The sequence below is a fragment of the Boleophthalmus pectinirostris genome, unplaced genomic scaffold, assembly GCF_026225935.1.
Source record: "Boleophthalmus pectinirostris isolate CB_2022bp ecotype Guang Dong unplaced genomic scaffold, ASM2622593v1 HiC_scaffold_2, whole genome shotgun sequence".
NCBI lineage: Eukaryota > Metazoa > Chordata > Actinopteri > Gobiiformes > Gobiidae > Boleophthalmus > Boleophthalmus pectinirostris.
The window spans coordinates 5202751-5218667 of record NW_026571152.1 but is presented as its reverse complement, the minus strand read 5'-3'; the positions used below and the strand labels follow the sequence as shown (position 1 = coordinate 5218667).

At 38.6% G+C, this 15917-nt stretch overlaps 1 protein-coding gene across 2 annotated transcripts in view; it reads right to left on the bottom strand.

Annotated features, from left to right (window-relative positions):
* prr5l (proline rich 5 like) overlaps positions 1-15917 on the bottom strand; it is a 63630-nt gene that overhangs the window by 29267 nt on the left and 18446 nt on the right. For both annotated transcript variants that reach the window (XM_020925997.2, XM_055155104.1), the window contains exon 2: positions 1878-2008. In XM_020925997.2, the coding sequence (XP_020781656.2) occupies positions 1878-1999 (122 nt within the window). In that variant the 5' untranslated portion in view covers positions 2000-2008. The remainder of the gene's footprint in view (positions 1-1877; positions 2009-15917) is intronic.

The window sequence follows — 15917 nt, the reverse complement described above, 5'->3', positions numbered from 1 at the left end:
AACTGGCAAAACCTAAGAATGTTCTGAAGAGAAGAGAAAGGTCCGCCGCCTATTCCCACATACCTTCATTATGACATGCCTCTATTTATACATGCCAGTTTTTTCAGACACTTTTTAGTATCTCTATTCCGACACGTCATTTGTGTGTTCATCTCATTGAGCTGGCACAGTGAACTTGATTGATCATGTATTTAGTAGGGATGTAACAATAACCAAAATATCGTGATATCGTATCATCAAAAGTCTCAGAATAATTTGGAGAGCTGTCACAATATATCGAAATACAAGTTCCTTTGCTTAAATGCATTGTTTTATAGTAGCAATAGCTAAAAAAAACAACAACTATGGAACATGGAACTACATATCCCATGATTCATTTCAGTGCAGACAACATGAAGAAATATGTTTTTAAATTTAAATATTGGGATTATGACAGTAATGATTTGCATCTAAGTCTTGTCAATGTATTTTAAATGCAAAAAGTATCCTGTCTACAATTATATTAACCACTCCAAAATATCACACTAAATATCGTACCGTGAAATGGATATCGTGATAATATCGTACAGTGAGATTTTGATATCATTACATCCTTAGTATTTAGGCTATATGGTGTTCTCCACAGATAGTCAACATGACGAAATGAATGTGCTCATGTAATCAGTGGAGTGTGCAATAATGGGAGCTGTGCAATGAATGGGGTGTGCAATAATGGGAGCTGTGCAATGAATGGGGTGTGCAATAATGGGAGCTGTGCAATGAGTGGAATGTGCAATAGTGGGAGCTGTGCAATGACTGGAGTGTGCAATAATGGGAGCTGGGCAATGAAAGGAGTGTGCAATAATGGGAGCTGGGCAATGAGTGGAGTGTGCAATTTTTAATAGTTTGACCCCCTGTGAACCCAGCCCTTTGGGAGAACGAATGGAAATGAGCCTTAGCCTATAATCCAGTGTGTTTAAATTTATGTTGTGTCATGTCTGTTCATTAGCATGCTCTGTCCCAATTAAATAAATAAATAAAGCACAAAGGGCCCATGCAACCTCCATTTTAGATTCAATATTTTCCTGGCCTATGCTCTTTTTTCAAATGCATGATTGTTTCCCAGGGCTCAGTTCGGAAATTTTCCCACTGTCTGATATCCTCTGTGGTCCAAGTGTTCTCTGATCAAGTGTTTTGCATTGGCCCAAGCATCTTATGATATCACATTAATATTATTCATGTTGAAGCAGAATGTTTGAAAAATTAAAAAGAGAGCAGTTTCGCCATGTTTTGTGCAGTTATCTCTTCATACCGTTCAAGTAAAGCTGTATGTGTATTCTTCAGGCAGCAGGTCAGCCAAAACTAAATTTGGGCCAATGCTGGAGATTTAATATATCAGCCAATCGATAAATCGGTCTACCTCTGGTTGTAGCAGTGAGATAGTTTTTATGTATATATTTAGGTCTATAACTAAATATATTTTGAGTTTTCAGACAAAACCTTTTTGACAGTGTTTGTTAATGTGTGTGTGTGAAAGAAATGAAAGACTACTATGCTGTGAAGGCAATATTCTTATCATGTGTCTGTGTAAATTCACTTAGTCATAACACAATGTCACAGGAAACTCTGCTGTTTCACCTGTTCTCACAGTGTGAAAGTGTGAACTCATGGCTGCAATACAAAAGTCTCTGTTTTGATATGTGTGTAGCTTTGTTATTTGCAAATGGATTTTTATTAGTCTTCAAGAGTTATAACATTTTTCACAACATGTGTTCTGTGTCACCATGGTAACTGCTGAACATTCCACTACAGAGATCCCTGTAGCGCATCCTCAGCATGACGTCACTGCAAAGTATCAAAAAACCTGAGAGAGTTGAGTATAGAGGTGATCTTCAGACCTGTTCCAGACACTGGTGTTGGAGACCTGCAGAGCCGTGGAGCTGGCGTGAAAACGAGCCAAGTCCGACAGAACTGGAGAACTCATGAAGCGAGGCCTCGGGCGCCGGAATGATCCCATCATGCACTGGGGCTGAAAAGAGAGAGAATCATCGGAGTCAGACTGGAAGATTTGAAGAAACATCATAAGTGGTCATAGTGTCATAAATCTACTCATAATAATCATCAGACGAACTGCATTATGTGTTGCTGCTGCCAAGTATTGAAATATTAACATTACTGCAATATTTGTACACACTTTTAGACATGTCTGAATGCAGTTGAATACATTTGCCTGTAGTAACATTTGAGGACCAGTCAACAGTTAGTGACGTGACACAGCAGCTCTTATTTGAATGTTCAAACTCTACAAACTACAAAAAAATCCCAGTGTCTTTGTGAGGTCTTATTTGGCATAAACTGAAATTTAGGGATGTAACCGAAATATCCTGATAATGTATCATCAAAAGTCTCACAATAATATCGTGTAAAGTGTGTTTTTAACTTAACTGGCTTAAAAGAAGCTAAGAGCTAAAATGAACGGAGGAAGATAAAATAGATGAAATGTGTTCTCTCGTGTGCCGGTTAAAAGATGTGCTGCAGAATTTTGGATAAACTGTAAGCGTGACAGGTGAGTTTGACTGATACCAGTGTACAAGGCATTACAGTAGTCAAGATGTGTACAGATAAAAGCTAAAAACTAAAAGATAAGACCGATTTGAGTCTGGATAAAAGTCGCAGGTGATAAAAATTGGATTTAACCACTGCATTTATCTGCTTGTCAAACTTCAGATCTTTGTCATCTTCAAATCATCAATGATGACGCCAAGGTTGGTAACTGTAGATTTAGTATACAATTTGTTTTGTATTTTTCGGACTATAAGGCGCACTGGATTATAAGGTGCATTAAGTGAAACAAACGGACGACTCTTGAGACTGATCCTTAGCCCAGGCGTCCACAATCCATTGGCAGATCATGGCGTAATTCACCCGGCGTTGTGTCCCTGTCTTCGTGAATGTATATTGTGAATGTGACTGTGGGTGGATCATTTAAGTTTGGCTCAAATATACATAAAGTAATAATGTGTTAATGCAGCTTTGCACACATTTGTTTACATTTTACAGAAACAAAACTTAAAACTGCATGGCTCATTTGCATAAAGTGGTGTGGCTTTGTAGCTTACCAAAGTCATACTAAAATATTTTGACAGATTTTTGAGCACCGTGTACCACATAAAAACGGTTCGAGTAAGTCGGTTTCAGTAAGCACAACCAGAATTAATACATAAGACACACTGGATTATAAGGCGCACTGTCGATTTTTGAGAAAATGAAAGGATTTTAAGTGCATCTTATAGTCAGAAAAATATGGTATTCTTGAAAAGAGCTCAAACTGAAAATTTGTAGACATGCTTGCTTTAAAAACAACAATTTCCATTTTGGATTCAAATTTAACTTAAATGTAAGCTAAAGAGCAAATATGATTATATAAACCACTTTTTTCAAACGAAGGTTCAGACTTCTACACATTTTATGCTGTTATTACTGCCCCTGCCCCCTCCACCGCTCCCTGAAAAAATCATATGTATGTATTGTAAGTTTAATACCAGTCCTCATGAGAAACAGGTAGGGGAGCTGTTCTAACCAACCCTGTAATTTAGATCAATACAGTGTTCTGAAATGCATGTGATTCTTGTGTCCATGGGTTTCAGAATGATAAAAATAAAATAAAATAGGACATAGCAATTTTATTTCATGTATTATATCTATGGAATGGGAAAAAGTCCTGAGAATGTTACATAATATAACAAGCATCTCATATTTCTCTCTTCTGCTCCTGGATCTGTTTCTGTGTCTGTACTGTACGTTTAGCACAATGTTCGCCAGGTGTATGTCGGGTGTCATATGGACTCTCCCAGGGGTGAAACAGAAGTGGTGTCAACGACTGAATCCTGTGGGACCCTGTTCAGTACAATAGTCTCATATTATCTCTATTATTATGAAAAGGAACAACCCTATGGCCTACACAATGCAGAACACCTCTCACCTCTGCTGTCAGTCACCTGTGCAGCTCAGAGGGTCTCCTAAGTCCTGATTTAGGCCTAGTTTAATCTTGGTTCAGTCCTGGGTAAGTTCTGATTCAGTTCAGTCGTGGTTCAGTCTTGGTTCAGTCCTGGTTTAGTTCTAAAGTCTGGTAAGTCCTGGTTTAGAACTGGTTCAGTCATGGTTCAGTGCTGGTCTAGTTCCAGTCCGGTCCTGGGTCAGTACTATTTTAGTGCTGGTTTAGTCCAAAATCTTGGTTAGTCTTGAATCAGTCCTGGACCAGCCTTGGCTTAGTCATGGTTTAGTTCTGGTTCAGTCCTGGTTCAGTACTGGTTTAATCCTGGTTTAGTCCTAAATCCTGGTTTTGTCCTGGCTTAGTTCTAAATTCTGGTAAATCCTGGTTACCTCCGCCAAGGAGGTTATGTTTTTGCCGGCGTTTGTCTGTTTGTTTGTTTGTTTGTCTGTTAGCAACATAACTCAAAAAGTTATGGACTGATTTTGATCAGGATTTGTTGGAAATGTGAAAAGGAAGAACTGATTTCATTTTGGGGGTGATCTGGAAGAAATCCTGGATTCTGGATCACTTTGAAATTTTAGTTAACATTGTGGTAAATGGGGCCAAAACTTTTGTTTCTCAATATCTCGGTTAATTATTGACCAAACCCCATGAAATTTGACTCAGGGATGGACAATGGGATCCTCTTTCATATTCCAAAGGCTGATCCGGATCTGATCCAGAAGACTGATTTTATCGCAATTTATATAAAAAATGGGGGTAGTCCTTGGTGGAGGTCTGCGCTCTCTGAGTGCTTTTCTAGTTTAGAACTGATTTAGAACTGGTTCAGTCATGGTTCAGTGCTGGTCTAGTCCTGGTCCAGTCCTGGTTCAATACTATTTTAGTCCTGGTTTAGTCCAAAATCCTGGTAAGTCTTGGATCAGTCCTGGTTAAATCCTGGTTAGTCCTGGTTCAGTCTTGGTTCAGTCTTGGTTCAGTCCTGGTTTAGTCCTGGTTTAGTCCTAAATCCTGGTTCATCCTGGTTTAGTTCTAAATCCTTGTTAAGTCCTGGTTTAGAACTGGTTTAGTCCTGGTCCAGTTCTGGTTCAATACTATTTTAGTCCTGGTTTAGTCCAAAATCCTGGTTCAATACTATTTTAGTCCTGGTTTAGTCCCGGTTTAGTCCTTGGCTTTACTGGTTTTAGTTTAATTTCAGGTCTTATTAAGTGCTGATGTATACAGACGTGGATACAGTTTCATGGTACTTTCCCCATTGAGTCAAACCAGGAAATGACTCGGCGTGAAGTGACAGTTCAGCAGGTGGACCTACTTCCTGTCTGAGTGGGCCTTACTTCCTGTTTACATTCACATTCATCTCATTAATTTAGAAACTTCATCTTCTTCAACAGACACCACCACTTCCTGAATCTCAAACTGAACCTGCTCTCACTTTTCAGAAAAACCATCTGGTCATGTGATTCTGGTTACTGTAAATGTGTGGGTTTTTCAAAGAACTGTGAGATGTTTTGAAATCTATTTTGGGTTTGGTCTTTTCAACGCTGTGGCAGAGAAGTAGAGCACAGTTTCCCTTTTTGAAGATAAGGGGCTAGAAAGTTGACATGAACAAATAAAAATCTTTTGAGTACAGTTAAACACTATAGCCTATTCAAATATTAATAACTTTTTGTTCAAGATTAGAAAAAATAGGCTATATTAACACCCTTCCAGACTTAAGGGCAATTTTAGTACATTTGTCCTTGCCTGAATTATTTTCTTAATTTTGCTGTTAAAGCTCCCACTTTTACCCCCTAATGAAGTGTTACACATCCTTTTTTTAAGTACAACCTGTTATTTCACAATCTCCTGCTGTAGTTGTGTCATATGGCTGTAATAAAAGCTTCAGGACCAGAAATACAAATGAAAAAAAAATTAAAAAATACAGAAAATAAAATTCACACTCTTTCATACAAAACCCACAGAAAACATGTATAAACAACTTTTTGGACATAAAACATGCTTAATTTAGGGCCTTAGCTACAAAAGTGCCAAATATCAAGTCTGTAAATAAACTAAAAATATCCTTATTGCCCTCAAAATGAAAAAAAAAAAAAAAAAAAAAAAGTTGCCCCATGACTTTCCTGGTGTCAGTCATGGAAACAGCTCATGTCATGTCCAGGACACAGAGCCACATCACTTCCTGCATTTCCATGGGGTTTATTACATTTGGATTTGTATATTTAGACTGAAATAAACCTTTGAAATAAAAATAGCAAGGGATGTGCAATAGGCTCTATTCAGGCTTGCGTCACAAAGCAGGAAGACGTGTGGAAAGATGCTATTACAACTTCCCAGTCTCAGTTTTCTTCATCTCCATGTCATTATGGTGTCCTATTATCTTCAGTTAATCAACAATTCCAACCATACCTCAGTTTTCATCATTTCCCCACTGACACACAACTCCGAGTGCACTGGGTACATGCAGTCTGATCATATTTACCTCATTGGGTTTGATCACAGTCAGTTTTAATAGATCCATGTTAGGCGAGCCCATTGTCGGTAACTACACCGGAAGTTGTAATTGCATCTTTCCAAAACGTCTTCCTGGTTTGTGATGGACGTAAGCATGAATAGAGCCTATTATGCAGACCAAGAATTTGCCATTTATTTGAGAAATAACTACACCTAGAGCAACTTTTTCAATTGTTACAAACACAGACGTTCAAAGCAGTCGACCATTTTGACTCATTACCCTCTTTGGCAATGTCTAGGCCGGTCAAAATGGATGGAGCGCATGTGTTTGGCTGAAAACAAAGTTCCTATATAAGACACTTGTTTTCCCTCCATCATCACACAGCGTGCATATGACGTAGGATAATGCCGGAAATATGTTCGGAAAGCTGCAACTGTCAGTTTCTCAAGGGAAAAAAGTAAGTTTCGATCTTTTACGGTTGGAAAGTTATGCGTGGTTTTATAAAACATATTCCCAGGTATCATATATGATACTGTTGGTCTGGAAGGGTTAAATAATCACTGTTTCCATAAGTTCATACAGAAACTGTGGTGGAACAAGCGTTTCAAGCAAGTTTCAAGCGAGTCATTTTATTCAATACAATATATGCTGTCAAAAAATACTAATTACAGATAAAATATAGACACTTCTACTAGCATACAGTATGTTTATGGCAATACTATTGGCATAAAGTATAATTAGTTTGATCAGTTTTTCTGTTCATCTTATTTTTAGACTATAGAGGGACCACCATGTCTCCTTTATTATTGGGAAACAATGAATAATATATCAGTTTTTTATTATAGATCCATAGTTGCTCCCGGTGGCATTAGCAACAGGTTTGATTGACAGGGTTGCTAAGTGCCCGCTTCGAGGTGCATGTGGGAAGGGGTGTTACCTTCAACAGCCTCATTCTTGATTTCTTGATTGGCTTTTTCGTTGCTATGACACTCACAGTCGCTCGATGAGCTTCATTTGACTGGAGCTAAATGCTGTGTATGACATGACACTTAAACCACTTCAAATACAGTCTATGATCTAATCTGAAAGTGAAGTTGATCAGTTTAAGCATTTGTGCCTTTTTGGTTGAGACATTTCTTTTAAAAGCCACAAAATTCCCATTCAGAATGATATTGTGCTATGCCCTCATCAAAGTCCATTGTTCCTAAACCCTGTCAGTCAGTGCTGTGTGCTGAGTCAAACTGCACATCTCCGGCTGCAGATTACAGGGTCTCTGATGTGGTGAGTGATTCAAGTCAAATTGTATGCTGACATTTAAAGAGCGTTTAGTAACACACGTTTTAAAAGAGAAACTAATTATAGACAATCAAAGGAGGTGCACCACAGGGGGTTTACAGGGAAATGTACCGATTCAAATCACACACCCAGACTTTCAAAATGGAACTGAGTGTTTAATGTAAGTCTATAAACCAGGGCTACACCAGGACAAGACTACTGCAAAACCTCATGAGGACGGAGGAGGAACAGAGAGTATATGGTACAGAGGAAGGACAGTGAGTATATGGTACAGAGGAGGAACACAGAAAATATGGTACAGACTAGAGGAGGAACAGTAAGTATACGGTACAGAGGAGAAACAGTGAGTATAAGTTACAGAGGAAACGTTCATCCAAGCGGCTTTTTCAGTTCTGGTCAGACGCTGGTGGACACTGCCTTATATCTGTCTGCAGGAAGGAGCTAACTCCACTGAAATTACTCTGAAACAAACACTCTACTTGTTTACAGTTTTAATTTCAGTTTCAGGCTTGAACTTGTACTGAGTGTGGGGTCTTATTAGCAGAATCATTCACACCCATAATGGAGTTTTCACACCTCTGGACCTGCCCTGGCCATTTGTATTGTTTTCTTTGCTTGTTTTGTTTTAGGTTTGACGATGGAGTTGTAAATAGGAGACAGATGATGGCTGAGGCCTTCATTTCTGTTTAAGAAAGGATTGTCTTTCTTAACAAAAATAGCCTCTTTAACTTCCCTCTCAAAACAATTATTTTCTCTGGCTCAGATCTGTATCTCACTATCCTCAAAGGAGTGGCTTTTAGGTCGAGAAGGACGGCAGACTGAGGTCCTGTGTTGCTCTCTCGTCTGTATTGGTAGATTCTCTCATGAAGTGACTTTTGTTTCACTACACTGAATGAAGTAGACCACATTGCTTTGTTTGTGGCTTGGTGTTTTGTCCTTTGGGCAGACTATAATAAACTTTTGTCTAGTTGACAAATTCAATTTCTCCTTTTGCTTAGTACTGTAAAGTTATTTTTGAATATTGTAATCTTGGGCCATGTGCAATACTGTATACTAGTCAAATCGCAAAGGCTGCAGTGATTTAGATAATAGGACATCCTCTACAAAGACACACAAAATATGTGTCTTTTAACTGTAGTTAAGACCTCTACAAATATGTTCTGAATGCACGGGTTTCTCGTATTCAAGGTTCTATATTGACTCGTCGTCACGTTTATAATGCTGTTACCTCTTCAAAAACAAACCTAGAGTTGTGTTTCATTTCATTCACATATGTTTGAGTAACCATTTATTACTACTCTGTCTACATCTCTAAAGCTCAAAACCCTCTGTTCCACCTTGTGATGTCAAGAAGTGGTAGTTTTCAAAAAACATCAACCTTTTCTACCTTTCAGTAGATATTTCTATCAAGTTCTAGGGCTGAAATGATCCAAACAATTCTATTAAAGGTGTACTTTAAAACCACAGTAGAGCACTTCCTGTATGTACATGACATCATAAGGTGGAATAGAGTTTTTTCAGTTTGACAGAAGAACTTAGTTTACACAACTCCAGGTCTGTTTGTGATGGGGAAACAACATTATAACATATCAGACATAACAGTGTAAAACAGGCTCTTTAAATGATCAGCTCATAGTTCAGTCTTCTCTCAAATGTTATTTCCCTGCCTTAATGGGACCTTTTCAAAACCTAAACAGATAAACTAGGATGGAACCAGGGCTAGAAATGGACTAAAGCCAGATGAAAACCAATCCTTAAGATGCATAAACTCTAGGCAGATAACAGAATTCTCCCATTGTTATAAAAACAGATTACAAGCAAAGTCCTTATCTCCACAAAGAGGTTTACACAGCACAGCCTGCACTGTCTCATCACAGAAATATAAGGTTTCACAAAGATGAGAACAATGAGCAGAGAGGATCTGATTTGACATTAAAGACCTGACCAAACCGGACGTCCCGTATAGAGTGCCATGGTTTGAGGAAATATGAACCAAAACACAAATGAACTATAACAAAGCAACAGACACTAAGGAAATTACTTCATCTGCGAGAATAGATTTGATGGGTGCTTGTGTTTGCAAATGCAGCTTTGGTTTTTAGAAAGTTTGGACCCATCTTTGAATGCTGCTGGGTCAAACTGTCAGGAGGAGGGTCCAAACTGATTTCTAAATTTTGAGCGAGTCTTGGTCAGGGCTACCTCAGCTGGAGGATTTGACCCGTGGTGCATGTTGTACAGCAGGTTTTACGACAGCATTACGACGACTGACAGGTGAACTGAAGAAGAGACACTCTGGGTCCTGTTGGTGCGTGGTGTTTGAAAGAAGAGTTTGTACTTAAAGTGAATATGGAAGTAGTGATTGGACTTTCGGCTCTTTTATGGGATTCGAATCTTCTGGATAAACAGTTCAAAAGACTGGCTCTTTTGATATTTATTTATATGACAGAAGCCAAAGTGAAAAATTATTTTAACAACAAACTGTTCACAGAGAATTGTCCACGAGTTGATGGAAATGGTTTAAACTGATGGGAGTGGTAGAGTGCTTACCCTTTGAAATGATGCAGAATTGAAATAATTGCACTACAGCATTAAACATTTAAAAAGTAAATGTTACTGGATGCTGATCACACTCATGTTTTGGAGTTGCTTGAAAATGAGGGTATATTGAGAACAATTAAACTCAACCTTAACTAGTATTCTGGGTTATGGAACAGATTCCAAACACTTGTCTGGTGATGTATCTGGGAAATATATCAGATGTAGTAAGGAAGGATGACATGTATCAGACAAAAATTGTTCTAGCTGCGTCTAAAAAGGAAATTACAAAGAGTTGGTTGCAACCAGATCCACCCGCACAACAAGACTGGATCAGGATTGTGGAGAGAATTTCAGGGATGTAAAGAATAACATATAATCTTAAACTGAAAGGGAATTAATATGATGAGCAATGGGAAAAGTGGAATGCATTCATAAATGACACCAGGAAAATAACATAACATACATTAAAAGGTCATTACCAAATGCATGTTTAAATAAGAATCAGTAACTCCAGACTTTTGTTACATTGTTTTTGCTCTACATTATTTTGTTTTGTTTTTTTGTATGTTTTGAAATGCTTACTAAAAATCAATAAAAATAAAATAAGTAACTGTTATTATGATGTTAAACATGTTTCTGTGCACAGATCTCTCACTCTTGTTGCCTCTCTCCTCTGTGCCTTTTCTTGTGTTGGTTCAGGGTTAATCAGGGAAAAAATCATTGATTTTGTATAAATATATGTATATTAGGGATGTAACAATAACCTCACAATAATATCATGGGCTGTCACAATATATCGAATCACACGTTCCTTTGCTTAAACGCAGGTTTTATAGTAGCAATGACTTATGAACACTGGAAAATACATATCCCATGATTCATTTCAGTGCAGATAACATGAAGAAATATGTTTTTTACTTGAATTCTTGGGATTATGATGGAAATAATTCACACCAAAATCTTATCAAGGTATTTTAAAAGCAAAAAGTGTTCCATCTACAATTATATCAGCCTCTTCAATATTCATATCTTCATATCGCAATAAATATTGTACCGTGAGATACATACTGCGATAATATCGTACAGTGAGAGCTGGATATCGTTACATGCCTAATGTATATACACAGTATGTATAATAAAAATGTATAAAAACTAGAAAGGAAGAGATTCAGCACTTTATAAAAATTTGATCCAGTTCCACATCACATCACTTTCGGAGGCAGGAAAATTTGTAACATTTTTAGTTTAGTTTAAGAGTAATTTTCCAAAAGCTAATACATGTGTGCACGCAGTAATACATGAGGACTTGACAGCTGAGTCTGTGCCTCTCCTAAGTCCAGTTTAGTCACAAGACACTTGGCTTTAGCTCTTTTAAGAGGACGCGTTTGGCTTCATCTGGGTCTGTCACTTGATCCTCACTCACACTGACAGAGGCCCGTCTACAACATAGCAAGGAAACACTTGTTTTGAAAATTGAGCACATCAAGAAGATCTAATCATGAAATCAAAATCAGAGGAACTTGTAGTGAACTCTTCCCAATAAAGAGATCAACACATTTTCATACGTTTTGGCTCATTTCTGGTGCTTTACAAAATGATTCCTGTATTCTGCTGAAGCGTAAACATACTGAGAGAGACCCATTGTGGTTGATACGATCCACCCTTAAATATAATCCACAGTGTTCCAGGCGTGTGGTCTTGTGCCTGGGGTCAGTGTGGGGTCGCCCAGGTGGCTGATGGGAGATGACAGAGCTCTGTGTGTGTGTGTCCCTGGCCTCTCTCTCCTCTGCCTCTCGGACGTCCTGTGAAGCTCACGCACAAACAGCTGTATTGTTTATTTATCCAAATCAGCGTGAACTCGGCGACATCGTCCTTCTCGTCGCCACGGCAACAAGCCCGCCATTTCGCTCCAATCTGCCTCAATTCTGCCTCATAGAATAAAGGGTGACAAAGCCCAGTTACAGATTTTCACATTTGTCCCCCACTGGCTCAGTCTTCAGTAAGACCAGAGTTTGTCCTGCTTCTTGTCTAGGATCCAGAGTCCAGTCACTGGTGATTGTCTCTTCAGCCAGAACCATCCGCTTTGACAAAACTTTACACGATGAGTGGATCTGAAGCTGTATCCTGTCTCCCAGATTTCAGAGGGCGTGATTGACAGGTGAATTAACCAATGAGAGAGCTGCATGCTTTATTTACAGTATGTCAAAAACAAATATGGCTTCTTACACATAAAAAGAGGAAAAAAACAACAAAGCACTGAGAAACAACGCAGATTTTTACAGAATCAACAATCGAAACACCATTACTTTTTTACCTTTTACTTAACTCAGGTTAAAGAAGGTATATATTTTCTTTTGAAGGTTAAGATGTCGTCCACAGACAAGTGAGACACGTGATATAAATCAACAGTTTGGACAGAGGTTTTTCACACGCTAATGTTTGGTTTCAGGCCCTTATGGATTCAAGCAGAATGTACAAGAGTCTGGTCGGTCAGGCGAGAATCTCCTCATTTTCAGATAGCTGTGATTGACAGGTGGGTTAAAAAAAGTCCCAAGAATAAAGATTTATGCAGAATAAATGAGTGAAACAGTAAAGTCTGTAAATCTAAGGTGAAAGGTTTGACGTTGTTAAAATAGATGATCAGTGAGCTCCTTTGTTTCACATTTCCTCAACAAAATAAACAAATTGGTTGAACATGTCTGGTTCCGGCACATGGGAGTGGTGTCCAGACTCATATCCCTGTGTATAAAAATACACAACTAACAATCTGGACGTGTCAGGCAAACTAAATAAGAATAATGTTCATCATGAGTCCGAGCAGCTTAAATTACACTTGTTTTGTATTCACTCTTCTTGTAACTGTTCATCACAGCTGCCCTACAGACCAGCCAACCGCCTCTGACCACCAGCAGCCACAACGAGCCAAAGTCGCAGAGGCAAAGTAGGTGGAGTGTTATGCCAAAGGGCACAATGTCTACATGCATTGTTTGGAGCTAGAATTGCACCGTTGACCTTTTAGCAGCTGCAGCCTTGATATAGTCCTGGCTTAGTCCAGTGTAGCCCAGTTTGAGCAATAGTTGTCCCAGTTTAGACCTGGTTCAGTCAGTGGCCCTGCTTCTGTCAGAGCACTTAGTCCTGTTTTGGCCAGCCCTGGATTAGGCCTGGTTCAGTTCTAGTTTAGACCTAGTTCAGCCCTGGTTTAGTCCTGGTTTAGTTCTTGTTTAGTCCAGATTCAGTTCTGGTTTAGTCCTGCTTTAGTCCTGCTTTAGTCCTGGTTCAGTCCTGGTTTATTCCTGGTTCAGTCCTGCTTTAGTCTCGGTTTAGTCCTGGTTTTGCCCTGCTTTAGTCCTGCTTTAGTCCTGCTTTAGTCCTGCTTTAGTCCTGGTTTAGTCCTGCTTTAGCCCTGGTTCAGTCCTGGTTTAGTCCTGCTTTAGTCCTACTTTAATCCGGCTTTAGTCCTGCTTTAGCCCTGGTTCAGTCCTGGTTTAGTCCTGCTTTAGTCCTACTTTAATCCTGCTTTAGTCCTGCTTTAGTCCTGCTTTAGCCCTGGTTTAGTCCTGGTTTAGTCCTGTTTAGTCCTGCTTTAGTCCTGCTTTAGTCCTGGTTTAGTCCTGGTTTAGTCCTGCTTTAGTCCTGGTTTATGTGTCTAGTTTAGCTCATATTTACCTCATTTTCACGTCCGGCGCATGGAGCAGATGTAGGTCAACAAACAAACAGTGTTTTGATGGCGCGTGTGAGAAGAGCGTGGTGATAAACAGCATCAGTGATGTCTCACTTTGAATCCATGTGCACCTGCCCTTTGTTTGGGTCATTACTGTCACATTATGTCTGTTATTGAAAAGACATCATGTGCCAACTGCAACTGTCAATAACTGCAACTCACGGGGCTGCACCAGAATAAACCTGTGTCACTTATCAAAGCCCACTTTACAATCATGTATTTTCTCTTTTATTGTGTGCTTACATCATTATATTTTTGTAAGGAAGGAAATAAACAACTGTCTTTACAATTTTAAGGTGGATTTAGAGGACCATTCGCTTAAAAATAAAGAAATAAAAACATTTCCAGTCCACATAAGTTTCAGGCTCAATTTTGATTATAAGCCTACATGTTAGTGTCTTTATAAACTTTCACTCCAAGCATTCACTCCATACTGAGTATGGAGTGAATGCTTAAGTAGCAGCAGTAGTAGTAGTAGTAGTAGTAGTAGTAGTAGTAGTAGTAGTAGTAGTAGTAGTAGTAGTAGTAGTAGTAGTAGTAGTCAAAGGTGGGGACTTGCAAGTCGTTACTTGGACTTTTTAGGACTTTAGATTTAACTTGATAATATAGACAAAGACTTTGGACTCGACTTGGACTTGAAGGTCAGTGACTTGGGATTTGACTTGGACTTGAGCCCTGTGACTTGAGAAGACTTGATGCTTCTCCTAAAAAATATATGTTTTTAGAAAATACTTTTCTCTTTACAGTTGATAAATGTGGCGCTGAATTTTACAGGAACAAAATGGAATACATCCCTCTCACTTCTCTGGTTTTTGCTTTGGATGTAACTGCTGTACTGTCATATGGTATCATCAAATGCACTACAGTACAATACAGTACAATACAGTACAATACAGTACAATACAGTACAATACAGTAAAAAAGAGGGAACTACAGAGAACATGATCCTTTCATTTCAGTACAGGCTACACAACAAAATAACTGTTATTTAGCACTTTTAAATCTTAATTCTTTCTATTTTGACCATAATAATTTTCACTCTTGTTCACACTTTTTAAGTACAGTTTAGTTTAAAATTCATATAAATTGCAAAAATCGAAGCTATATTTGGTATTTTGGTTTAAAGACTTGAAAGACTTGAAGCTCAAAGCAGACAACTTAGACTTGACTTGGACTTATGGGCCAGTGACTCGAGACTCAACTTGGACTTGCCTGTATTTGACTTGGGACTTGAGACTTGCAAAACAACGACTTGGTCCCACTTGGTAGCAGCAGTAGTAGTAGTAGCAGTAGTAGCAGTAGTAGCAGTAGTAGCACAAGTAGCAAAAGTAGTAGTAGTAGTAGTAGCAGAAGTGCAGAAGTAGTAGTAGTAGCAGTAGTGGTAGCAGTAGTAGCAGTAGTAGCAGAAGTAGCAGAAGTAGTAGTAGCAGTAGCAGTAGTAGTAGCAGAAGTAGTAGTAGTAGTAGTAGTAGTAGTAGTAGTAGTAGTAGTAGTAGTAGTAGCAGAAGTAGCAGTAGTAATAGTAGTAGTAGTAGTAGTAGTAAGAACAGAAAGAGTGTGATGCATGTGAACCGTTTCTGATGCAGGTGAAAAATGCATGAAAAGTTTAATCCATGAAGCTGGACGTCACATGTCCCATGTTCTGGTACATATACACACACACGCACACACACACATGCGCAACCACACACACACGCACACACACATGTTCACACACAGGACATTAAACACTGTTCACACACATCAGATTTAACATGAGAACAAGTGAGTGTTCAGAAGTGACATTTAATCACATTTAATGAAGCCACTTTGTGAAGTCGTTGCAGTATGAGTAATAGTAAGAGCAGTAGTATGAGTAGTAGTAAAAGTAGTAGTATGAGAGTATTGGGGAAAATCTGAATGATTATAACATAAATTTAAATGTTTTTAAAAGTTTATGG